The sequence below is a fragment of the Scyliorhinus canicula genome, chromosome 14, assembly GCF_902713615.1.
Source record: "Scyliorhinus canicula chromosome 14, sScyCan1.1, whole genome shotgun sequence".
In the NCBI taxonomy this organism is placed as follows: Eukaryota; Metazoa; Chordata; class Chondrichthyes; order Carcharhiniformes; family Scyliorhinidae; genus Scyliorhinus; species Scyliorhinus canicula.
In genome coordinates this window covers 36,516,689-36,544,334 of record NC_052159.1, presented here as the reverse complement: position 1 = coordinate 36,544,334, position 27,646 = coordinate 36,516,689, and the positions used below count along the sequence as shown (strand labels likewise).

The 27,646-nt window shown below is 45.9% G+C and overlaps 1 protein-coding gene across 4 annotated transcripts in view; it reads right to left on the bottom strand.

The window, feature by feature from the left end:
- postnb (periostin, osteoblast specific factor b) overlaps positions 1–20,612 on the bottom strand; it is a 102,528-nt gene extending 81,916 nt beyond the window's left edge. For all 4 annotated transcript variants that reach the window (XM_038817811.1, XM_038817814.1, XM_038817812.1 and 1 more), the window contains exons 1-2: positions 20,427–20,612; positions 20,057–20,155 (exon numbers count right to left, since the gene is read on the bottom strand). In XM_038817811.1, the coding sequence (XP_038673739.1) occupies positions 20,057–20,155; positions 20,427–20,545 (218 nt within the window). In that variant the 5' untranslated portion in view covers positions 20,546–20,612. The remainder of the gene's footprint in view (positions 1–20,056; positions 20,156–20,426) is intronic.
- Positions 20,613–27,646: the final 7,034 nt, after the last annotated feature.

Below are 27,646 nucleotides of genomic sequence, written 5' to 3'. Positions count from 1 at the left end.
GTTGTATTATATTGTATCTACTGCACTGGATACGAGGGTATTACGGTAAGGCCCCTGTACGACAGGTACGGGGGTAGATCCGTGCCTGCTGGCTCCGCCCAGTAGGCGGAGTATAAATGTGTGTGCTCACCAAGCTGCAGTCATTTCGGCAGCAGCTGCAGGAGGTTACACATCTCTGTGTAATAAAGCCTCGATTACTCTCTACTCTCGTCTTGTCGTAATTGATAGTGCATCAATTTATTACACAGAGATTTTAAAACGATGGATCTCCGCATCAAGCCTGATCGCCTGCAGCTGCACCCTCAAGCAAACAACGCCAAGTCAGCCTTCGCACATTGGCTAGCCTGTTTCGAGGCATACATTTTTAATTTTTTTTTAAAATTTAGATTACCCAATTATTTTTTCCAATTAAGGGGCAATTTAGTGTGGCCAATCCACCTACTCTGCACATTTTTTTGGGTTGTGGGGGCGAAACCCACGCAGACACGGGGAGAATGTGCAAACTCCACACAGAGTGACCCAGAGCCGGGATTCGAAACTGGGACCTCAGCGCCGTGAGGCAGCTGTGCTAACCACTAGGCCACCGTGCTGCCCTAGTTTCGAGGCATACATAGGATCTTCGACTGACCCACCCTCAGAGGCACAGAAGCTCCAGATTCTCTACAGGAACCTGAGCTCAGACATCTTCCCCCTCATCCGGGACGTGCCGACATACGCTGAAGCCATGGTGCAACTGAAGGAAAACTACATGCAGCAGACCAACAAGATCTGTGCCAGGCACCTCCTCGCCACGTGGCATTAACTCCCCGGTGAGTCTGTGGAGGATTTCTGGCGTGCCCTCCAAATCCTAGTGAGAGACTGCGATTGTCAGGCCGTCTTGGCCTCTGAACATTCGGACTTGTTACTTAGAGACGCATTTGTTACAGGCATAGAGTCGGCCTACATTCGCCAGCGACTCTTAGAATGGGCGACCCTCGACCTCGCGGCGACCAAGAGTCTAGCGTTCTCGCTCACGGTCACCTCGCGCAATATTCAAGCGTATGCCCCTGACCGTCCGGCCCACCCCTCCTGGACATAGTGGACCCCGCCAGCAAACGCCCTACCGTGCACCCCGTCAGCGACTCCCCCAGCCAACTCCAGGCCTGCGCCGCGCGGCAAACAAACAACCCCGGGGGAACCAAGTGCTACTTCTGCAGACAGTCAAAGCACCCACAAAAACGCTGCCTGGCACGGAATGCGCTCTGCGAGGAGGACATTTTGCTGCTGTGTGCCAGGTCCGCTCAGTCACCACCATTGCCCCGGCACACCCCATGTGCGACCCCCGAGCACCGTCATCTTCCTCCCTGCAGACCACGCACAGCCCGTGGGCGCCGCCATATTACTCTCCTCACAACATGTGCGGCCCGTGGGCGCAGCCATCTTCATTGCTATCTTGCTCGCCTCACACGTGCGGCCCGTGGGTGCTGCCATCTTGCCTGCCTCGGGACCCGTGGTGCCCATGGGCGTCCCCATTTTCCCCGCCTCAGGATCCCTGCTCGTTGGACGCCTCATCGGGCCACTCATCGCCTGCAACCGCTGCCAACCAACCATGCCTGGCCTCCGTTACGATTGACCAGACATGACCACACAACCTTGCGACCGCGTCAACGACAGTGAAGTTCGACGGGCACAAGGTTTCCTGCCTTTTGGACTCTGGGAGCACCGAGAGCTTTATCCACCCCGATACGGTACGGTGCTGCTCCCTCACGGTCCACCCCATCAACCAGAGAATCGCCCTGGCCTCCGGCTCCCACTCCGTGGCAATCCGTGGGTACTGCATTGCCACCCTCACCATCCAAGGCGTAGAGTTCAGAGGGTTCCGCCTCGACATCCTCCCCAACCTCTGCGCTGCCCTGCTAATTGGCCTGGACTTCCAGTGCAACCTCGAAATTCGGTGGGCCCCTACCACCCCTTACTGTATGCGGCCTCACGACCCTGAAGGTCCACCCACCTTCCCTGTTTGCGAACCTCACCCCAGATTGCAAACCCGTCGCCACCAAGAGCAGACGGTACAGTGACCAGGACAGGACCTTCATCAGGTCTGATGTCCAGCGGCTGCTGAGGGAAGTTATTATCGAGGCCAGCAACAGCCACTGGAGTGCCCAAGTAGTAGTGGTAAAAACTGGGGAGAAAAACAGGATGGTCGTTGACTACAGTCAGACCATCAATCGGTACACGCAGCTCGAAGCGTACCCCCTCCCTCGCATATCTGATATGGTCAATCAGATTGCACAGTACTGGGTCTTCGACAGTAGACCTGAAATCTGCCTACCACCAGGTGAACCGCCAGTACACCGCATTTGAAGTGGACGGCCGCCTTTACCATTTCCTTAGGGTTCCCTTCGGCGTCACTAATGGGGTCTCGGTCTTCCAATGGGAGATAGACCAAATGGTTGCCGGTACGGACTGCGGGGCACTTTCCCGTACCTGGATTATGGCCACGACCAGCAGGACCATGACGCTAACCTTTCCAAATTTCTCCACACCGCCAAACTCCTTAACCTAACTTATAACAAGGAGAAGTGTGTGTTCAGCACCAACCGCTTAGCCATCCTCGGCTATGTGGTTCAGAACGGAGTTCTAGGGCCCAACCCCAATCGCATCCGCCCCCTCATGGAACCCTCCCTTCCCCATTGCCCCAAGGCCCTCAAATGATGCCTGGGGTTCTTTTCGTACTACGCCCAGTGGGTCCCAAACTATGCGGACAAGGCCAGCCCACTCATTCAATCCACCGTTTTCCCACTGACGGCCGAATCTCACCAGGCCTTCAACCATATCAAGGCCGACATCGCCAAGGCCGCGATGCACGCAGTCGATGAGACGCTCCCCTTCCAAGTCGAGAGCGATGCAACAGACGTCGCTCTGGCCGCCACCCTCAACCAGGCAGGTAGGCCTGTGGCATTCTTTTCCCGCACCCTCCATGCCTCTGAAATTCGGCACTCCTCCATCGAAAAGGAGGCCCAGGCCACCGTAGAAGCTGTGTGACATTGGAGGCATTACCTGGCCGGCAGGAGATTCACTCTCCTCACTGACCAACGGTCGATTGCCTTCATGTTTAACAACACACAGCGGGGTAAGATCAAAAACGATAAGAACTTGAGGTGGAGGATCGAGCTCTCCACCTACAATTACGAGATTTTGTATCGCCCCGGTAAGCTCAACGAACCCCCCGATGCCCTATCCCAAGGTACATGTGCCAGCGCACAATTAGACCGACTCCGCACCCTGCACAACGATCTCTGTCACCCAGGGTTCACCCGCTTTTATCACTTCATAAAGGCCCGCAATCTGCTCTATTCCATCAAGGAAGTCAGGGCTATCACCAGAGACTGCCAGGTCTGCGCAGAGTGTAAACCACACTTCCACCAGCCAGACCGTGCGTGCCTGGTGAAGGCCTCCCGCCCCTTTGAACGCCTCAGTGTGGACTTAAAGGGCCCCTCCCCTCCACCGACCGCAACACATATTTCCTCAATGTGGTCGACGAGTACTCGAGATTCCCCTTCGCCATCCCATGCCCCGACATGACGTCTGCCGCTGTCATCAAAGCCCTCAACACCATCTTCACTCTGTTCGGTTTCCCCACCTATGTCCACAGCGACCGGGGATCCTCATTCATGAGCGATGAGCTGCGTCAGTACCTGCTCAACAGGGGCATTGCCTCGAGCAGGACGACCAGCTACAACCGGGGAAACGGACAGGTGGAGCGGGAGAATGGGACGGTCTGGAAGTCCAGTTGGCTCTACGGTCCAGAAATCTCCTGGCCTCCCCCTGGCAGGAGGTCCTCCCGATGCACTGCACTCCATTTGGTCACTCCTGTGTACTGCGACTAACAAAACCCCCCATGAACGTCTCTTTGCCTTCCCTAGGAAGTCCACCTCCGGGGTGTCGCTCCCAACATGGCTAGCAGCTCCAGGACCCGTTCTCCTCCTTAAACACGTGCGGCTACACAAGGCGGACCCGTTGGTTGAGAGGGTACAGCTACTCCACGCGAACCCGCAGTACACCTACGTAGCGTACCCCGACGGCCGCCAAGACACAGTCTCCCTCAGGGACCTGGCACCAGCTGGGTCCCTGCACATCCCCCCCTCTGCCCCAGCACCACCCTCCCTTCCCCCGGCGCATCCCGCCACAGCCCCCACTCCAGGACGATCCGTCCTCCCCTTGGTCCCACCCATGGATGAAGAGGGTGTCGACACGCTCCTGGAGTCACTGACGCCTGACACGCCACCAACACTGCGGCGCTCTCAACAACGGATCAAGGCACCCGATCCTCAAAATTTGTAACCTCCTAATGATAATCTGTATGTGAATAGTTTTCCACCACCCCCGCTAGACTTATTTTTAACAGGGGGTGAATGTGGTAGTCACCACTGTTGTATTATATTGTATATACTGCACTGCATACGAGGGTATTACGGTCAGGCCCCTGTACTACAGGTACAGGGGTAGATTACTGCCTGCTGGCTCCGCCCAGTAGGCAGAGTATAAATGTGTGTGCTCCCCGAACTGCAGCCATTTCAGCAGCAGCTGTCAGAAGCCACATAGCTCTGTGTAATAAAGCCTCGATACTCTCTACTCTCGTCTCGTTCCTAATTGATAGTGCATCAATGGGATTGACGGCACGGGCGCAAAACCTGGAGAATCGAAAAACGGGAATTTCTCTGGTGAGATCGCGATTTCCGATTTTCAACCCCCTACATCGGCAGAGTAACGTGAAAAACACCGCGGGAGCCGGGGAATCTCATTTTAATGCATTAGCGTACCTTACCTTCCCTCTGCGGACTGCCTTGGTTTAAAGGGGTTTGGCGGGTGACATGCAGCCAGCACTTCCCGTATTCACCTTGCTGGGACCATGCTGATATCGCCACTGAACCTTTCAGAGTGGGAGCTGGAATGTGGGTGGGAGGAGGTGATTACGGGGGGGGGGGGGGGGGGGTTAGCACTGGGGGTGACCATGAGGTTCTTGGTTGAGGTTCCATGAGAGGTCAGGGTGCAAGGGCAGTGGAGGACACAGGAAAGGGACATTTCCCTGCCTCAGGAGGCCGATGACCCTCTCAATGGCCGGAGTGACGGCATCATCTCCTTGGACAAAAGGAGCCTGACTCCTCCAGTTGGCCTTGCAGTCCAATGAAGGATATTGTCATCCCTTCCTGATGCTCACAACTCTGCCCTTGCAGCTCCAGCAGCCTGTGGATCAGCTGATTCCCGTGCTCCGGCATCCCTCAATGTGCCAGATCCATGGGAAGTCCCTGCCTATGCCTGCTGTGGTGAATGTATTTAACCTAATGCATGAGCTGTCTGTACTGTCTGTATAATGATGTAACCCATGACCTGGAAGTGATGATGTGGGCTACTTCCAGGTACTGTACTGGAACCTCTGTGGGCTCTGCCTCTGGCTCCGCCCTCACCGGGGCCATATATAGTCTGGCCACCTGTGGGTAGCATTCATTTGTACAGCCGACTCTGGCAGGCGCGTTCATGGATATTAAAGCCTAATGTTCACTTGTTCTCACGGTCTCACAGTGAATTGACAGTATAACACCTGCTGTGGATCTTCAGGGCTGAGGTGCTCACCAGTGAGTGACCCAGAAGCCTGTCCTGCGGGAATACCTGGCTGCAGAGTGTTTCTCCCAGTGAACTTTATCTAATTTTTGTGCCTCCTCCCTGACCCAGTCAACATTGTGACTGCAATCTTTTCACAAGTGTATCTTTCGTCTCCTTAACCCAGTCTGTCAAAGCTCTCCTTTTCTTTTGAAGTATGGGCCTGCATATTTTTAACTATTTTTAATAGCATCTCCCTTACTTGCTGTGTCTTCCTGGCCCTCTCTAAGTTTGCAGGAACATATGCAAAAGAAATTTTCAATGTAAATTCCTCTAGTTTTCCCCATCTTTCTCTGGCCTCTGCAGGGAACAGCCTGGTTGCTTCCCTCCACAACCATATGGCTGAGATGGAGAACTTGTTTTGTGCAGGATTACGAATGTGAATCAGTCTTGCTCCCGTGTGGCAAGGTATGTTGGGACTCCAGGCCATGTTGCGGGACTGTGCAAACTCCTTTTTAAAAAAAAAACTGAATTGTCTTTTTTGTCATGCTCATTTTGAAAAAGGCTGATAATTCAGAGACACGGAAAACTCTCAGCCCGTCAAGGTCTGATAATATCCAACATTCTGCAGCCCGATACGTCATGGATTGAACGAAAAGCAAGGATACGGTCTATCTGCATTTGTCTGGGCCTCTTCCTCAAGCTTAGAAAAAAGAACCCTTTACTACACCACTGGGACATTTCATATCCCAATATTTCCTATCCTTCTGGATTAGTTTTAAGGGTGGGAGGAATGCACATAGTACTAAAATAACAACTGTTGCTGGGTTGTGCGCATTTGTACGCCTTTTATTGGGAATAGAATTACAATCACTGAAACTTCTCTCCCTGAAACCATCAAGGAGTGAAAAGCTTCATCCCGCATGCCTGAGCTAGGTTCCAGCTTGCTGGTCAACCCAGCCCACAGGATCACATTACGTTGGATGTTTATCCAATTACAGCATGACTGGCTAAATCAATGTTCATCATTTTCACTGAAAAATTATACATATCAAATATACACTTCACTGCTGGGTGAACAAACCTTTCATTGTCTACTCTAAGCACGTCTTTGTTGCTTAATGAGTGTTATAGTGTAACTGAAAATGACTGATTCTTCAATGCTAACAACATTTTATTTCATACCCACAGCAAATTCATCCACGATAAGGACAGTGAAATGCTTTTCAAAAATCAAGGAAAATATTCCTTCGGGGAGGAAATGGCTGCCGAAGACATTTCCAATATCACTAAATTGAATCACAGAAACATATAGCATAGAAGGTCGTTCAGCCCATTGTACCTATGTTAGCTCGTTGAAAGCATGGCCCAATTTAGTCACATGCCTCAGTTTCTCCCCATAACTTTGCAAATGAGTCAACCAATTTTGAAAGTTCTGGAGGCAATGAAATGAAAATCGCTTATTGTCACGAGTAGGCTTCAATGAAGTTACTGTGAAAAGCCCCTAGTCGCCACATTCCGGGGCCTGTCCGGGGAGGCTGGTACGGGAATCGAACCGTGCTACTGGCCTGCTTGGTCTGCTTTAAAAGCCAGCGATTTAGCCCAGTGAGCTAAACCTGCCCCAATTGATTCCACCATCTCTTTCAAGTAGTACATTCTAAATCTTACCAATCCTCAATGTGAAAAATGTCAATCTCTACTTGTTATCATCTTGGTAAATTTCCTCCGTACTCTTTCAAAGGCCTTTATAATCCTGACTAAAGTGTGCTATCCCAAATTGGACACAATACCTGAGCTGAGACCTAACCAGTGATGTGTAAGATGTAGCATCACTGTTTTTACATTCAGTGTCCAGATTTGCAAAGCCAAGTATCCAATCTCTTATCCATGAGGACAGCACTGCATACTTTTCTTCAGTTAGAAAACTTATATTTACCATCACTCGCTGCCTCCTATCCATAAATTCATAAGATATAGGAGCAGAATTAAGTCATTTAGTCCATCGAGTCTGCTCTGCCATTCGATCATAGCTGATCTCTTGGCGGAGCAGACTCGATGGGCCAAATGGCCCAATTTTGCTCCTATATCGGATGAACGTATGGATAGAAGGCAGCTCGAGTCCCTGAGTTAATTACATGCCCACATTGCTGCTCCCCCTCTAAAAACATGATTTCTACTTTCTGAATTTTGTGAGAATATAACATGCCTCTTGAAAATCAGCACACACATCTTCTAATTGTTTATTAATAGGGCAGGATTTTCAATTCCCCCCACCACCCCGCGATGTGTTTTGTAGTGGCAGAGGGAGTCCTTCATCTTCTGGTCCCACAGCTGTCAACAGCATTTCACCCTCCCCCAATGCCAGGAAACCCACAGTGGGGGTTCATCAGCAGCAAGACCAGAAGATCCTGTCAGCAAGAACGGCCGAGAAATTCCAGCCATTCGGTTTAATTGTACATAAGCTGTAGACATTAACTGAGGCTTCACTTGAGCTCCTAAAAATAGACATGGACTAAAACTGTGGTTATTGGAATGTAATTCCAATGTACTTCAGTAAATAAACGCTGAAGAAGTGCGTAAATATTGGAACCAGATCTATCATTTACCAAGTGGTTTTCTGGAATAGAATGTGATAACAGAGGTCGGTTGCCCAGAGATGAAGGTTAGAAGCTAAAAAGGCATTGTTCAGACAGAAAACTATAAGTTGGAAAAGTGCTACAATTATGTGGTTTACAAAATGTTTTGTGACCGTCTCTAATTTAAGGTAAAATGAAAGAGGTCATGTGACGTGTTCGGACGTCTGCCTTACAACAGGCCTAGTTGAGGGGGATGTTAAAGATGAAAGGAAGGCCCAGATTGTTTTACTGGAAAGGTGGTGCAAGGTGTTCACACTTGGAGGCAATGGCAGCAGCATTTGTATTTACAGCAGTATTTGTTTGCCATGCTAGTTTCCAAAGTGTAAAGGTGTTGAAAATGTCATATTGTGAACAGTTATGCTTTAAACTGTCCATTTACTTCCACGATAAAAGTGAGGTGAGGTCTCTTGGATAGCCAATCAGCATTTCTATCTGGATATATGGCCCATGTGATTCATGTTGTCATGGCGATGGGATGATCAAGAAAGGGTTTCTGAGATGAAGAGGCACCTTGAACCTTGTGTACTCGTGTTTTGTGATGAATGTTCTGAAGAGCCAAATACATTAAAATGAAGGCAGGATAACAGTGATGTGAATGATCCTGACCTACAGGACAGGGTTGCCATATCCACAGCCTCCGAATGGGCACTTGGGTGACATATATTCCAGAGGGGTCTAGTGAATGGAGGGCTGCAATAATTATGGCATGTGCATGAAAAGCTACTGAAAGTTTAAATATTGGTTGAATGTTCAAGACGACTGCCAAGAAATAGGACGGCTCATGGACTGGCATGAAATAGATGAAAGAAAAAAGGTTAGTGCAAGGACTGATGGAAGTATTAGCTAACTTGCTAGATTGGAATTCATTCCTGCACTGCATTTATCATTGCTCCCCATTGTTTCATCAAGGAACTTAAGGTTAATCAGACACAATTTTCCTTAACAAATTCATGCTGGTTGTTGTTTAGTAATCCATATTCCTCCCAAGAAGAATTAATCTTCTCCTTGAAAATTCTCAAGTAGGTCCCCCTCCCCCACAGACATTAGATTGATTGACCTATATAGTTTCTAGTTTTATCCCTCCCTCCTTTGTTTCATGGGGATGCAACATTGGCAATCCTCTTGTCCTCTGGCACCACTCCCATATACAAAGAGGATGGAAACATTATGGTCAATGCTTTTGCTATCATCACCCTAGCTTCTGTCTGCAAGTTTGGATGCATCTCATCTGGACCAAATGACTGGTTAACTTTGAGTGGTACCAACCTATCTAAAACCTCCTTTCTGTTTTAAATCATTTAATATTTCTACTATCCTTCCTTTACTGTGGCATTAACATCATCCTCTTTTTTTGTAAGGACAGACACAAAATACTCATTCCGTGCCTCCATTATGCCCCCAGAGTCTGTCCACAAGAATATTTTGTTCCTTTAACCATCCTTTTACTTTTATATGTTCGTACCACATTTTTAGGTAGCTATTTAGGTTACCTGCTAATCTTTCCCATGCTCTCACTTTATTCTGCTATCCTTTATCAATTACTCCCCCCCCCCCCCCCCCCCCCCCCGACACCCTCTGAGTCCCGTCTGTTTTTTGGCTGTTTTCTATATCTGACATTTGTCATAAACTTCTTTGTTCTGTTTTATTTCAACCTCTATTTCCTTTGTATTCCAGCGAGCTTTGGCTTTGGATGCCGAATGGGAATTGTAACTGAACTATCTTGGTCTTAAAGGCCTGCTGTTTCTCATTTACGGTTTTCCTCAGCAATCTTTCTTCCCTGTCCACCTATGCTAGAACCTTTCCCAAATCAATGAAATTTCCTCTCTTCCAGTTGGGTATTTTGTACCATTGGCTTTTATAGTTGTCCCCTTCTGAAACTACTTTAAGTTTAATTATATCATTTAGCAATGAAACAAACTCAATTTACCCTGCTTCATTCAATCTGGAGTGTATTGCCTGAAATGATAGTGGAAGTAACTTTCAAAAGAAATAGCGGAAGGAAAAGTTTCAGTATTATTGGGAATGAATTGTGGAATAGGACTAGTTAGGTAGCTCACCTCAGAGCCAGAACAGACACAGGGGGCTGAATGGCCTCTTTCAGTGCTACAACATTCTATAATTATCCAGAACTAGGCCTATCACTGCTTTTATTTTCTTCAAAATAGAAATATACATGTTAAGAAAGCTCTCCTATATGCATTTTATAAATTCTTCTCCCTCGCCTTCTGAGGATAATTGAAGTCCATCAGTATTACAATTCTATTACTTTAACATTTCTTCAAAATTTACCAACAGATTTGCTTTTCCATCTCCTTCCTTTGGATTCTGTTGTGGACACTCATAAATGCACCGGCTCCTTTTCTGTTCCTCAACCCTGAACAAATGGATTCAGTCTTTAAACCTCTCCTGTACATCGCCCCTCTGTAGGGCTATAATATTATCCTTGTTCAATCCTGCCACACTCAGGACTTTTTTCCTTCCTTATCCCTCCTAAATGAATTTTATGAATGGAGGAATTTTAATTCCCATTTCTGGCCATCGGAAAGCCAGGTCTCCATGATAACAACTTGTGACAGGAGCACCTGCCCACTTTATTTGAGATTCTCCCCACATTCACATCCATGAAATCCATACGCTTTGCTTTTCTATCCTTTCTAATTGCTTCTGCAGTAAAATTCATTTCTTTGGTGGTTAAGTTTCACTTTGGAATCTGAAATAGTTAAATGCCTTCACTAAAAACACGAACAAAGGAATAAAAATGCAAAACTGTGAATGCATGGAATCTGAAGTAAAAACTGAAAATGCTGAAAACATCCAGACCGTCTGACAATATCTATGGTGAGAAAGACGTAGGGAGAAATGTAATGCTACCACTGGAAGTGGGCATGTAAAAAATGGGTGGAGACCCCATTACCTTCCCCACTTTCCCCCAATTACTTCCAATATAGGAAGGAATGAGGACCATCTGCCTGCCCTGAGGTCAGTTGAGGCCATTAAATGGCTAATTAAGGGCACAATTTCACCACCACTGGTATTCAACTAGCAGTGGGCAGGGGCACATCATGTGGGTAAACTATCAGGTGAACCTTGGCAAGCATACTTTCAGCTTGGGGGCATGGGTTGCACCCCCTTCTTGGGCATCCTGTGTCAACAGAGGAACCCACTAGTGGAAAAATGGCCACCCTTTCACAATTAACCTTAGTCCACCCACATGCGCCCTCTGCCCATTGCCAGTGCCTCATTGACTGGCCCCGACAATCCCACGTCACTCACTTTTGTCCGGATGCTCCACACTTGGCCTTCTTCCTCTGGCCTCCTGCAGTACCGACAGTGACTATCATTCCCAGGGCAATACTGGAGAGCCACCAGTCTCTGACTGACTGGCAACTCTCTGAGACACAACATCTGCCCGTACCAAGAGGTCCAATGGGAAATCGCCCCTGGTGAAGTTCGGAACCCTGAAGGTAGTCAATCCCAATGGAACACAAATAATTGTCCACTGAGGTGTTGCCGAATTCCCAAAATTAATGTTTCAGGTTGATGACCTTTTATCAGAACTAGAAAAAGTTAGTAACGTAATAAGCTTTAAGCAGGTATGAGGGGCAGAATGGGGGTAGGGACAGAAGGCCACAACGGATGATGGAATATGGCAAAAAGGGATGGCAATAGAACAATAAAGAAATGTGAAATGGTTCTAGAGGAAGGGGAAAAGTAGAATTGTCATAAACAGCTATGGTTTGAAACAATAAATAATACTGTAAATAAATGGGAGAAGAGATAAATAATTGAAATAGTTGAACTCAGTGTTGAGTCCAGAAGGCTGTAAAGTGCCTAATCACTGTTTATTGAACTTATGTTGAACTTCACTGTAGGGTATAGGAGGCCAAGGACAGAGAGATCAGAATGGGAGAGGGGCAGAGAATCATCTGAGTATTTAACTCTGAGGAATTCCTGACTAAGAATCCATATAAGTATAATTTATTACTTTAAATATAATTATTTTAATTGGGTTGCTTTTCAGAAACTAAATATGTATAAAGGGTTGATTATTGTTGCATGTTGCTTCAGTGCATTATTGAAAGTGTGGTACTGTAATATGGACAATAATTTGATTGGCAGTTTAAACTTCTTACACATAAATCAGAAATAAATAAATGCTTGTTTACATTTTAATGTCTATAAACGACAAGTAATTCTTCAAGGGCCTTTAAATTTTTGACATAATACTGATGTATTTATGAGGACGTAGTTCATAGAACATTTATGACACAGAAAGAGGCCACTTGGCCTCATCATGAGAATTGGCTAATGGGCAGGAAACAGAGTGGGAATATGGGGTTCTTTCCCAGATTGGCAACCTGTAACCACTGGTTTTCCACAGGGATCAGTGCTGGCACCGCAACTGTTTGCAATATATATTAAAGACTTGGAGGAAGGACACGAACCTACTATGGCCTAATTTTCAGATGACACAAATATAGGTGGAAAGGCAAGTTGTGAGAGTGATACAGGTTGTTTGCAAAGGGATATTGACAGGTGAGGTGAGTGGCCAAAAAGTTGGCAAATGGAATACAATATGGGAAAATGGGAAGTTGTTAATTTTGGAAGGGAGAACAAAACAATAGAGTATTGTTTAAGTGGAGAAAAAAAGCTGTAACACAAAGAGACTTGGGGGTACTTGTGCATGAAACACAGCTAGCGCACAGGTGCAGCAGGTAATCAGGACGGCTAATGGAATGTTGGCCCTATTTCAGGGAGATGGGAGTATAAGAGTGGGGAAGCCTTGCTGCAACTGTACAAGGTGCTGGTGAGACCACATCTGGGGCGCAATTCTCCCAAACCGGGAGAAATCGTAAGGCTGGCGTCAAAAACGGGCGGGTTTGACGGCAGCCTCCCCCCACCCCCGACCGGGAACCGATTCTGGTCCCCGGTCGGGGCTAGCATGCCGCGGCCGTGAACTCCGGCATCGCGGGCTTAACGAATTTCGTTAAGCCCGCTTGCCAGAGTTTGCGATGGCTGACGCGTCACATGACGTCAGCCGCGCATGCGCGGATTGGAAGACTCCAACCCGCGCATGCGCGGATGACGTCATCGCATGCGCGGGCCGGGATGCCCCTCAGCCGCCCCGCGAATGGATACAGCGGGGGGGCGGAAGGACAAAGAGTGCGCGGGGTAAGTACCCGCTGCCCGCGATCGGTGCCCACCGATCGCGGGCCCATGGCACCCTTGGCACGGCCGTGGTACTGCCGTGCCAATCGGTGCCATGGTTGCCAAGATCCCAACTTTACGGCCGTTTTTACGCACGGTCAGACCAGGTGTGTTTGACGTTCCTAAAAACGGTCGTAAAGGGCTTGGACTTCGGCCCATCGGCCAGCTGAGAATCGCTGCTCGCCGTAAAAAAACGGCGGCAGCGATTCGTGTCGGGAGTCGGGCGTGGGAGAATAGCGGGAGGGCTTCAGACTAGCGTGGCCGTAAAAATTTACGACCCCCGCTATTCTCCGCACTGTTGTGAGTGCGGAGAATTGCGCCCCAGGAGTATTGTGAGGAGTTTTAGTCCCTTTATTTAAAGCAAGATATTGGATTGGATTCTAGATTTTGGAGACTAAGAGCCCACGCCGGCATGAAAACGGTGGTCTTTTACGCCAGGAAAACTGGTGTAAAATGGCCACCATTTCCCCGTTTTGCTGAGGGCTAGCAGGGAGGCAGCGTAGAGCTCGCAGCTCGAGCTGCCGATACGGCTCTGAGCACTTCCGGTTCTGAGGTCACGCATGCGCACGGCAACTACCTGCAGCGGCTGCGCTGTGCTCCATGGCGGACTCAGCCCGTTGACCCGGACCGCAAATTTAGTGCCTCCCTTTGGCCGCTTGTGCGCCCCGGATCGCCCGCCCACAGTGCCCCCAGCCCCGAATGAAGCTCCCCACTGCCAGCGGATCGGCCCTCCATCAACTGTGGCGGTCCCGGACTGAGTCCACAGCCGCCACACGAGGTTCCCAGACATTGTGAGCACACGTAACCCACGCCATCCGGAACTCGACGGTCGGGGACGGAGCATTGTGGGATGGGCCTCAGGCAATGGCCTGAGGCCCTGGATAATCGGAGCAATTTTCCTTTCATTTTTTCATTTCACTCGCAGCTGCATGGCTGCCTTGCAGGCTTTGGCAATGGTATTCCATGCCCGTCCACCCCGACTCCACAGCCCATCTTCTGGCCACCCCCTGCAACTCTCCCCAGCCCTAGCAGAAGCCCCCCCCCCCCGCCACAACTGTCAGAAAGCTATGGTGATGTTGGCTACTTTCCGTACCCCCTCTCTCCCCCTCAGCAGCCATGGCGTCTGTTTCATGATTTTTAAAAGCACAAGTGAACCTCGCCGTCGGGAATTCAGCTCATTGGAAGCGGAGAATCGCGGAGGCCCTGGAGAATACCGGGTCAGGCCCACTAATGATATGCCAATGGCCTTCTGGAATGCATTGACGCCACTGCCAAGGTGACTGAGAATTGCGATTTGGCATGAAATCGCCACCTGCCGCGATTTCAGCATCGGAACCGATTCTCCGCACAATCGCATTTCCCGATTCCAGTGTCGGCCAACGGAGAATCCCGCCCCATACCTTTTGCAGATTAAAAATACCTTTTAACAATGTATAGACTGTGACAGTTTGAATTAAAATAATTTTGTCTTAACTTTTTGTTGCTAAAATGTTGCTATAATATCACATATAAGTATCTAACATATAGCTGACATATGTACATATATTAATGTTAATATGTTGCTTCCCTTGTGGAGGTTTAACGTGTGTTGAGATATTGCAGATACCTAAGATCTGTATTAATACAGTACAAAGCCAAATCATCAGATGATATTGCATTGCTCATATGTGTCAATCTGGGTTCAGTGAACTGTTCTTGCTGTTGTCTACGCAATACCATTTGTGCTTACGTGTCACTTGCATTAAGCTTTAAATCCTGATAAATTGTTATGACGGAGTATTGCCATGTATCTAAGATTGGCAATTATTCACCAGTAGGTTTTCAAAACTTTTCATTCACCTGAGGAAGGAGCAGCGCTCCGAAAGCTAGTGATTCAAAACACACCTGTTGGACTTTAACCTAGTGTTGTAAGACTTCTTACAAAGCTTTTCAGGGCACTTTTAGTATTTTGCTTTGCACTAACCTGTGCTTATTGGAGGCAATTCTCCAAGTACATGTTGATATACCTCTTCCATATGCTGATACATTGCAAAATCACAGGGAATGTGGGACTACACCTTGGAGATGAGGGTTACATCTGGGGATCAAGATGATCAACTTGATCTGAGTCATATTTCCATCTTTAAGTCAAAATGCTAGCACTGCTATATGCCAAAGCAAATTTGGTTTTGTAATTGCATTGTTACAATCCATTCACAATATTTGGGTTCCAGCTAGATGAAGCTGCATTAATTGCAGGAACTGGTTGCATCTTCGCAGGAGGGAACTGTGTACATACCTGGAAAAAGGCAGGAGCAAGAGTACTCAAGATTTAATTCCCGGCTTGGGTCAATATCTGTTAATTAATTAATTTCACAATGTTATGCAGAAATGAATGGTCTGCCTTTAAATATCCATTGTATTTCCTCAATTGGGTGTTGGTCATTAGAAATTAATTTAACACTTGACCCTCATCTCAGGGTGGTTGATTGGGTGCCTAAGAGAGAAAGCATTACTCTTCTTTGCAATACTAACTCTCACCTGGCTCAAAGTTTACAATGAAATGGTTAAAATTAGCTGTGCTGACTCTCATAATTTGCCAGTTTATTAAAGTTTTATCTTCTTTTTATGATAGGTACCTTTTTAGTCACGGGAAATCAGCAACATGCTTAACGTGACATGGTTTTGAAACTGACTATGTACTTTGTTTTAGTTCCATCTAATAGACAGATGTAAATGAGAAAATAAGCCTTTGAGATGTACTGTGGAATTTGTCCAAACTACATCACAAGTTGATTGATGTTTTCATTAGTGTTACAAAACACAGAAACGATTGCCCAGACGCTGTAATGTCGGATGAATTTAGTAAACCTAACTTGAGGTGGGCATTGATACTAAGCAGCAGATGTTTAATTGGTGCCCAGGCATGAACTGGAGCCTGAATGCCCATTTCTCCAGGTTTGCCAGCAGCAGCATTCAGAAGGTCAACTGTTCATTCCGAGAAACACCTGAACAACCCAAGGGGATTACCAACTCTGTCAGTCTCCAACACTTCAATTTTAAAATGTTCATCCTTATTCTTGATTTGTTCCAAGACTGTGTCCATCTCTATCTTTGAAACCTCCTCCAACTCTGCCACCCCTCACCCAAGCTTGCAGTTCCTCTCATTTTGTCATTGGAGAAATCATAGAAAATTTATGACTCAGATGGAGACCATTCAGCCCATTGTGTTTGTGATGGTTGGCAAAGAGCTCCCCAGCCTAATCCCACCTTCCTGCAGTAGGTCCATAGACCTACAGGTCAAATAGACATCCAAGTACTTTTTAAATATGGTAGGTTTCTGGTTTCCCCCACCTTTTCAGTCAGCCAATGATTTGCAAGTCCCTCTGGGTGAAAAGATATTTTCTTATTTCGCCTCTAATCCTTCTACCAGTTATTTTAGATCAACGCTTCCTGGTTTTTGCCCTCTCTGCCAAGTTAATAGGTAATTCCCAAGCATTCTAAGTTCCTTGTAATTTTGTACACCTCAATTAAGTCACCCCTCAGCCTCCCTGTTTGAAGAAAAACAATCCCAACCTTTACGGGCAGCACGGTAGCACAGTGGGTAGCACAGTTGCTTTACAGCTCCAGGGTCCCAGGTTTGATTCCCGGCTTGGGTCACTGTCTGTGTGGAGTCTGCACGCTCTCCATGTGTCTGTGTGGGTTTCCTATGGGTGCTCCGGTTTCCTCCCACAGTCCAAAGATGTGCAGGTTACGTGGATTGGCTATGCTAAATTGCCCTTAGTGTCTGAAAAGGTTAGATGGGGTTACTAGTTTACGGGGATACAGTGGAGGTGTGGGCTTAGGTAGGGTGATCTTGCCAAGGGCCGGTACAGACTCGATGGGCTGAATGGCCTCCTTCTGCACTGTAAATTCTATATCCAATCTTACCCCATAGTTAACATTTTCCAGTCCTGGCAATATTCTCATCAATCTCCTTTGCATCCTCTCTAGTACAATCACATCTTTCCTGTAATGTAGTGACCAGAACTGCAGCGAGTACACAAGTTGTAGTCCTACTCATGTTGTTCCAGAATAACCTCCCTACTCTTATATGAAATGCCTTGGCTAATAAAGGAAAGTATGTAATTATGTCTTCCTTACTACCTTATCAACCTGTCCCACTCCCTTTAAAGATATGTGGATATACAATCCAAGACCATTTTGTTGCTCCACGCTTATCAGTACCCTCCAGTTTATTGTGTGCTCTGGAACACCTTCCCCCACTTCCTTCTCCACCTTTAAGACTTTCTTCGAAGCTCACCTCTTTGACCAAGGTTTTGTTCACCCTGTCTAACGTCTCCTATTTTGGTTCAAGTTCCTATTTTTGAGCCACATCTCTGTGGGATGAATTTCCCCCTGCATCATAGATGTTACATAAATGCAAGTTGTTATGATTTAATCATGTGTCCTGAAATTTCCTTAAGCGTTGCTCCACCCATGTGGGAATTTTTGTAGAAATCTTCTTTACTAGCATAAACTGACGATTGTCTCAGAGCAGCGATCAGAAAATAAGACTTTTAAAATCATATTTCTAGGAACTTTTCTAAAAATAGGGGAATGGTATTTTAAATTTGGGGAGGGGGGTTGTGGCTCTGACAATGCACCCCTGCCTCGGAGTGAGAATGTTCCGGGGTTTAGTCCCATTCCATTTGTTGGACGTAGGAGGAACTCATCCACTGGTGCAGGCAATTCAACTTGTATCGGAGCCAATCTCCAGCCCGCATAAATGGGGTGGGAGGTTAGTGGCAGGAAGCACTTCTGGCTGTAAAACCACCTGCCAAATCCAAACATGATGGTTAATATGAATGAAAAATGATCGCCCAGTATTGTGGCCACCCCACGCGACTTAGGAAAAGCTGAGTGTTTTTAAATTTACAAAATTCATTCAGATATTTGGCTCATGAAAAATTCAACTAGTTTTAATTTGAGCCTCATCTCTTTTCCCAATCTGTGACATTTCTTAAATACTGCACCTCATCTCGATTTCCAAAATTCAAAACTCCCCCGGGTTAAGCCTGGTCAGTAATGTAACATCCCGAGGCCCCCTCCGCCTAGTAGGTGAAATCAACCTGTTCTGGAATAACAGAATTGTTACAGCGCAGAAGGAGACCATTCGACCCATCGCATCTGCACTGGCTCTCTAAATGAGCATTATGACTTAGTATCATTCCCCTACCTTTTCCTTGCACATTGTTTCTATTGAAGTAATCATCTAATGCCCTCTTGAATGTCTCGACTGAACCGGCCTCACCACACTTCCAGGCAGTGCATTGCAGACCCGAAACATTCAGAGTGTGAAAAGGTTTTTTCTCACATCGCATTTGCTTCTTTTACAAGTCACTTTAACTCTCTCCCCTTCTGTTCTTGATTCTTTGATGAGAAGGAACAGTTTCTTCCTATCGATTCTATCCAGCCTGGTCATGATTTTGAACAACGCTATCGAATCTCCTCTTAGCCTTCTTCTCTCCAAGGAGAACAGTCCCAACCTCTCCAATCTATCCTCATAACTGAAATTTCTTATCCCTGGAACCATTCTTCTAAACCTCTTCTACACTCACTCCAAGGCATTCATATCCTTCCTATAGAGTGGCACCCAGAACTTTACACAATATTCCAATTGAGGTCTAACTAATGTCTTGTATAAGTTCAGCATAACCTCCTTGCTCTTGTACTCGATGTGCCTTTTTTAAAGCCCAGAATGCGATATGCTTTACTAACTGCTGTGCGGAGTCTGCACGTTCTCCCCGTGTGTGCGTGGGTTTCCTCTGGGTGCTCCGGTTTCCTCCCACAGTCCAAAGATGTGCAGGTTAGGTGGATTGACCATGCTAAATTGCCCTTAATGTCCAAAATTGTCCTTAGTGTTGGGTGGGGTTACTGAGTTATGGGGATAGGGTGGAGGTGTGAGGTTGGGTAGGATGCTCTTTCCAAGAACTGGTGCAGACTCAATGGGCTGAATGACCTCCATCTGCACTGTAAATTCTATGATCTATAAACTGCTCTCTCCACCTGTCCTGCCACCTTCAATGATCTATGCAAGTATACACTTAGCTCCCTCTGTTCCTGCACCCCTTAAGATTTTACCCCTTATTTTAGATTGTCTCTCTGTTCTCCGTACAAAACTCATCACTTTACACTTCTCCGCGTTGAACATCATCTGCCACCTATCAGCCCACTCCACCAACTTGCTGATGTCCTTTTTGAACGTCTACACTGTCCACCTCACAGTTTACAATGCTTGCAAGTTACATCTGCAAACTTTGAAATGGTTCCTTGCACACCAAGATTACACATCTGGGAAATGAAGGGTCCCAGTAACGACCCCTGGGGAACGCCAGTGCAAACCTTCCTTCAGCCCGAAAATTATCCATCGACCATCCCTCTCTGAATCAAGAAATCAAACGAGCAATCCAAGTTATCAATGCAATAGATTTAGATGGAATAAATGCAACTAATTGCAATCCCATGTTTCCCCAAATTCCGAAGCGTGACTCAAGTAGTTTGCAGCTGCCTCCAGCAAGTTTCAAACAGCGGATTGCTAAAATCACCAGTTGTAATTGCATTTTATTATCCTGCTGCTGAACCGTTTGAGTGAAAGGTTGCATTAAACTTACGCCTTTTTGCCGCAGATGGACTTTCGATACCAGTTCCTACAAGTGCTGAAGTATTTCTTTTTAGTCCCGGCCACTTGCTGAAGAGCGCACACATTCGGTCTGCAAACAACAACAGAAAAGTTTTTAAAAACAATATAAAGTGAACAGAGCGATCGAAACGGGAATAATGATGTTAAAGAATGAATGGTGTTCAGGAGGCATGTGCATTAACTTAGCCTGAAAAGTTGTAACATTAAAACTCTCGAAAGTTCATTTTAAGTTGGTTTGCTGCAATAAGATTTTATTGTACCCATATTCTAATTGTGTATTTTCATGGCTGTGTGCATTTGCTACTTTTATATCCCGTTGAAAATTAAATAGATTTACTCACCCCTTATCCTTTGCCCTAATTCGACTGTGGGTCACTATTTTGTCATAGTAAGATGACTGGGCTTGATCAAAGGATGTTAAAACAAAGAGGCTGAAGGTGCTTAAAAATAAGAGCTTCATATTGTCTGCTGTCCCACCTTCACAGCAGTGAAATTGGACTGGGCAGGAGCAAAAAGCAGCAGGCTGCTTTTATACAAAAGCTGAGCCTGGAGGAGGACCAGCCCAGACAGACATACCCACCCTAAAAAAAAAGCGAGATGAGGGAGCAAACTCATTGTGGATTACACCCAAAGCAGTAAAGTGCCAGACCAATGCCCCGTCGATACACCATAATCAAAAAAGTCCTTAAGTCCCACTTCCATTAAAATTAGTCTAATTGTTCTAATGAAACAGCTCAGGTACAAAATGCACATGTCTTTTTTATTTATGAATCATAACCCAATTGTACATTAATTAATCAATTGTACACTTCAGTAAAATGTTAATGACAAAAGCATGGTGGCCTGTGTGTGTGTGTGTGTTAACCTGGAACCGTTGTTCACTGCTGCAACCATTGAGACTTGATGTTGACTACCCAAGTCCCATTCTGGCTGTTCTCGTTTTTGTTTTATATCATTAACGTGTGTTGACTAAGTTCAGGAACGTGAAACCATATCATGAGGAACATGTGTGGAAGTATCTATGCTCTTTTTAACCAAAGTAATGGAATATAAATCTAATAGGGGAGTAAAATCTCATTGACTGAAGATTCAAGTAACACTAAGCAAAGAACTACTTTGGAGTAATTTTAAATCTTTGCACTCAACATCCAGCATGGTCAGAGGGATAGGTAATTTGAATGGGGGAGCACCATAATTAGATTAAAAATCTGTCATTTTCTGCCTTTATGTGCATTACTCAACTTTAACATTTTATTTTTAGATTTTCCGAAGGATTCATTCGCCTCTCCCAAGCATTTTGGATGTCTTCTTACATCAAAGATGTGACAGAAGTGTAAGTTTAGATATTATTTCAAAATAACTATTTAAGACTTTTACTGGAATTGTGTTGTTTTTCTTGTCAGAGCCTGATCGTGGTTGCAAATCTGGGACCTTTCATTTCCAAAGTCATCTGCTACCCTCTACAGGCTGAAATGATGCTTAAACACATGCTTCCAAACAACTATTACCATTTCACACTATAAATTTAAGGCTAGTTTACCAAAAATGTTCTGCAGGAGGGTCATATGGATCAAAACGTCAACTCTCTCTCTCCACAGATGCTGCCAGACCTGCATTTCTTGTTTTTATTACCAAAAATGTGCTCCTTTTTCCAATTAACTTTTTAAGAGAGACTAATGCATTTTCTTAGTTTAAATTAAAATGTCTCAGAACAGATATGTGGGAAAAATGCTGCAATGTAGTAGTCCAAGCTGCTTTCTTCCTGCAAAGGGAGCTAATGTTATGATGTTAGACAAACAGCATGGTCTGGATTTAATGCAGACTCATTCTGCTGGAAAGGATTAAATCCAGACTAATGTTTCGGAAGTGGAGATGGTTGATGGCTTCAATTTCCTAGATGTGCTCATCATCAATAATCTGTCCTGGTCAACCCACGTCGACGTTATGGCCAAGAAAAAACAACAGCGCTCAGGATACTAAGGAAATTCGGCATGTCCACATTGACTCTTGCCAATGTTTTTACAGATGCACCATAGAAAGCATCCTATCTGGTTGCATCACAGCCTGGTATGGCAATTGATCAGCCCAAGATTGTAAGAAACTACGAGAGTCACAAACACAGCCAAGTCCATCACACAAACCCGCCTCCCATCCAGTCACCCTGTCTACACCTCCCACTGCCTTGGGAAAGCGGGCAGCATAATCAAAGACCCCTCCCATCCCAGTTATTCTCTCTTCCAACCTCTTTCATCGGGCAGCTAATAAAAGAAGTCTGAGAACACGCACTAACAGATTCAAAAACGGCTTCTTCCCCGCTGTTACCAGACTCCGGAATGACCCTGTTATGGACCGAACTGATCTCTTCACCCATCTTCTCTACTGAGTAGTACTGCACTCTGTATGCTTCACCCAATGTCTATGTATTTTGATTGTATAATTGTGTATGTCCTATGTTTTTTCATGTATGGAACGATCTGTCTAGACTGTACGCAGAACAATACTTTTCATTATATCTTGGTACACGTGACTATAAATCAAATCAAATCAAACCATGTTGTCCAGATCCACTTAATCTAGAAGAGGCCCCACAAAGTGTCCCAGTGGTGGCAAAATCCTCCCCCCAGGGTATATCAGAAGGTGGAAGTAGCTGAGGTGGAATTTCCACCCGTTTGCAGTGAGGTGTCAGTTGGCAAATCAGTGGTGGCTCAGGGATTGAATGTGAGCCACGCGACTCTCCCATACTTTCTGGGTTTCCAGCTGTCTCTTGGGGAGGTTCTTCATTTTAAGGCAATTGTAGCCTAATCGCAGCACCCGGGTTCAGGAAGGGAGTGGTCTGTGCTGAAACCCACCCACCCCTGCTGTTGGCTCTGACTCCCCTGTCGCCCACAAAACCTTCTTCCCTCCATTCACATCCTGCCCTCACTCACTTTTAGCCTTGGCCTCTGGTGCGTGTAGTGCCAACAGTTGAAATTGCTCAAGGCGGTGCTGAGGAGCAGATGTGTGCTGCCAGTCTCTGATTGGCTGGCAGCTTTCCTCCGCTAGTGTACTGAATGCCGGGCAAGGCCGAAAGGTGATTACTTAAATGTCAAATTTAATAGCCTTGGGCCTTCTCCGTGGAACTGATGGGGGTCTCTCATCAGTTCAACCTGACTAAATTCAGCCCCTTCTCAATGACCAGGGCATCCAATCACAATCTAACCTGGATTATTCATATCCACTGCCAGTGATGTGAACGAGTGAGTGGGGATACATTTTCTGTATGCTGAGATCCATGATGAAGTATTAAACTGATACTTCTAGCATAAATTCCTATGTCACATTCCAAGCATTATGCCCTGGCTGCCGCACTTGAATGCAAATCTTTGTGTCAGTCGTGCGCAATCATTGGCTCAAAAGTTATATTCACAAGCCTCAACAAGTGACAACTGAAGAGGTAGAAAAAGCAGCCACAAAAATAGAAGCAACCAATCATAAATTTTGAAACACAAACGTCAATAAAAGAAGAAGGCAAATCAAATCACCCAATATATTTTTTTGAAAATCTTCTTGACCTTGGACTCCTATCCGAGAATCTTAGTGCAGGACAAGAATATGATTTGCCACTTTGTAATCCATAGATTAAAAAACAAATGTCATAGATTTCATAGAATTTACAGAGCAAAAGGAGGCCATTCGGCCCATTAGGTCTGCACCGGCCCTTGAAAGGGTTCCCTACTTAAGCTCACACCTACACCTTATCTCCGTAACCCAGTAACCCCACCTATTCTACTGGACACGAAGAGGCAATTTAACTTGGCCAATCCATCTAATCTGCATAGGTTTGGACTGTGGGAGGAAAGTGTTGCACCCAGAGGAAACCCACGCAGACACAGGGAGGAAGTGCAAACTCCGCACAGACAGTCATCCTGGGTCCCTGGAGCTGTGAGGCAGCAGTGCTAACCACTGTGTCACCATGTCGGCCCTTGTTCCATAATATTTTGTGCAGTTAAAATATGTTGCAATGCTTTTCAGCAGAGGTTTAAACATCTCTTTGGGGGACATCAGAGGTAACAATGCAGGAGAGTGAAGAGAAACCATTGTTTGTAACAATAAGAATGGAACCTGGTGAATGCAAACTCACCCAAGTGGATGACAGTGGGAAAGCCATTGGCTTTTGATTCCCTTTCTGAATGGATCAGTGTCAGACTGATCATTAGGCAGTTACTGGAAGGGTTTGGACAGTCTGTTTGTTTAAAATAATGCCACTACTGAGGTGACATTACCATTGCACTCTGCGCTCCAGTACAGCGTGACTGTTAAATCTTTCGCATATGTGCTTGTCAGAGTTACCTTCAGAAGCTCAAGAGAATGAACAATGCATTGCCAGTAAGGAGCAGCGTTTACAATTCCAAGCATACTGGAGTCTGAATGTGTGCAGTGTAGAGCAAACACCCAGCACACATCAGAAAATCTACAATATAATTCAAAGCATGAGCAACGGCACATTATAAACATTATTTGAGTTTGCTTTTTCTCAAAACCTTCAAAACCAGCCAAAACAAACAGTGGAATCTTCTGAGTCAAGTTTTGAAAGAGATACTATGTTCTACGAGTTCTTTATTAACTGACAGAGGGAAATGACGAGATGGAAACAGATAGACCAATTGTCAGGAGAGAGAGAGAGAGACTGTCAAGAAGTCAGACTGAAATAGATAGACAATGAGAAAGCTAAAGAAACAAAGGATGCACTTTTGTCATCCTTATCACTCCCAGCCCACTCATAAATGGAGCAATTGTGGGAGAAACATTTTCCATTCCTCCTGATCATTTAGCACCAATTTTGAAAATGCCTTGAAATTCTGGATAAAATCCTTGGTGGCCAGAGTTCCCATCTGAAACAGGCAAGAAACAGGGAATTATAAAAGGCAGAAGTGTGCTTAGCATGCGGGGTGCTATCCTGTCCCTTTTCCCTTCCATGATTGCACATGGCACCTGGATACAGCAGAGCACACCTGCTCATTTGCAGGAGAAGGGAGTCGAAATTAAATCTAAATCAGGTCATGAACTATCCCCTCCTGTATTCCTCAGTCTGACTACAGTCATTGACATGGTTAAGCACCATCCTCCACCCATGCTTTCCACTGATATCCAGCTGGGTGGGTTTGCATTCACCCGATTCCATTCTTCTCATCACCACGCAATGGTTTCTCTTCCCACTCCCACACCATGACATCTGGTGTCCCCCCAGGATCCAACTTTGCTCCTTCCAAATTCCCATCTACACAATGCCTTTTGCTGATGCCATTCCAAAAACACATTCGTTTTCACATGTTGAAAAATGAAAAATGAAAAATCGCTTATTGTCACGAGTAGGCTTCAATGAAGTTACTGTGAAAAGCCCCTAGTCGCCACATTCCGGCGCCTGTCCGGGGAGGCTGGTACGGGAATCGAACCGTGCTGCTGGCCTGCTTTAAAAGCCAGCGGTTTAGCCTGGTGAGCTAAACCAGCCCCATGTTTGTTGACAACACAATGATCCACTTCATCACTACCCCTCTTGATTACTCCACTGTTGCTATGTTATCAGACTGCTTCTCGAACATCCAGTATTGGAGGAACAGAAATTTATTCCAACTAAACATTGAGAAGAACAAAGTCATATAGTCTTTGGTCCCCTCTACAAACTCAATTTCTGAGCTACTGACTCCATCCTGTTGTGTTGCATGCCTTGGAGAGAAATGCATAGATGACACCAGGTTCGATGTGTGCTGGGGTTTTATCCAATGCTCTCGAAATGTCTGCTCTCATGCTTAGAGCAGCTTGCCTACTATTAGTTACTATTTTTCACTCCAAGGTTTACGCAATCACATACAGTGCAGAGGAGAATCAACAGACACACATAATCAAACAACAAACAGCTTAACAATTGAACACAATGGCGGAGGATTCCCTGGGGCACGCCAGCCAGTAGTGGGAATCCTGATGGTCCAGTGAATTGGGCATCGGGCAAAGACGGGCTTCATGTCGGTTTTGAAACCGTTGCAGGTCTCCTGGCCAGCCCTGCCGACCATGATGAGATTCCGGATGTCGCCAACAAAGTATTCCCTTTAATGTGATATAAACCTTGAAGCATTTTTCAGTCAATTTCATTGCCCTTTAAATTTTTCAAGCCTATATGCCTAGAAGCCTGAAAGCTTTGAACTGCATTGTTTACATTCAATTTCACAGACCGATGCCTTTTAAAAGCCTTTTGGTTGACAGGTTCAGGCAGTTTCAAAGAGAGGATTTCTGATTATTTAGATAGCTCTACAGGGGTCTATTAAGTCTGAGGAGCAGCTGTTTTTCTAATGGTAGTTGGATTTAAAAAAAAACATTTACAGGAGGTGGGCGTCGCTGGTTGGGCCAGCATTTACTGCCCATACCTAATTGTTCTTCAGAAGGTCGGAGTGAGTTACCTTCTTCAACCACTGCAGCCCCTTAGTTGCAGGTACACACACAGTGCTGTTAGGGAGGGAGTTCCAGGATTTTGACCCAGTGACAATGAAGGAATGGCGATATATGTCCAAGTCAGGATGGTGAGTGACTTGGAGGAAAACCTCCAGGTGGTGGGTTCCCAGGTATCTGCTGCTCTTGATCTTCTAGATGGTAGTGATCATGGGTTTGGAAGATGCTGCCTAAGGAACCTTGGTGAATTCCTGCAGTGCATCTTGTTGATGGTATACATGGCTGCCCCTCTTCGCCGGTGGTGGAGGGATATAAGGTTTATGGAAGGGGGAGCAATCAAGCAGACTGCTTTGTCCTGGATGGTGTTGAGCTTCTTGAGCGTTGTTGCAGCTGTACCCAGGCAAGTGAAGAGTGTTCCACTATGTTCCTGATGTCTGCCTTGTAGATGGTGGACAGGCCTTGGAGGGGGGGGGGGGGGGGGGGTGGTCAGGAGGTGAGTTACTCGTCATAGGATTCCTAGCCTTTGACCTGCCCTGGTTGCCACGATATAAATGTGACTTGTCCAGTTCAGTTTCTGATCAATGGTAACCCCCAAGATGTTGATTGTGGGGAATTCAGTGATGGTAATGCCATTGAATGTCAAGAGGTGATGGTTAGATACTCTCTTGTAGGAGATGATCATTGCCTGGCACTTGTGAGTCACAAATGTAACTTGCCACTTGTTAGCCCAAGCCTGGATATTTTCCAGGTCTTGCTGCATTGTTCCATATACAACACAGTTGTCATCAAATGATACAAGTTAAATGCGTTCTTCATCGTATAAGATCAGTTCTTCCTCTATTTTACCAAAGCACTCAGTTTTCACAAGTTGTCTTACATTGTGCAGTACGCTATCTGTCATCTAATTCTGAACCTCCATGTTGACACGTTCCCTAATTCACAGAATTTAATTAATTGGTCACAAATTAATTCATTAGTTAATGTGCCAAATTTACAGGAAAATACTGGCGCATATTGTTTAATGGGCTTACCATTTCCTTGGTATGTGTGGCAGAATGTATTGTATTGTATCGTATCGTATTTGTTTTATTGTCACATCTACCCAGGTACAGTGAAAAGTATTGTCTGCATACAGAATGTA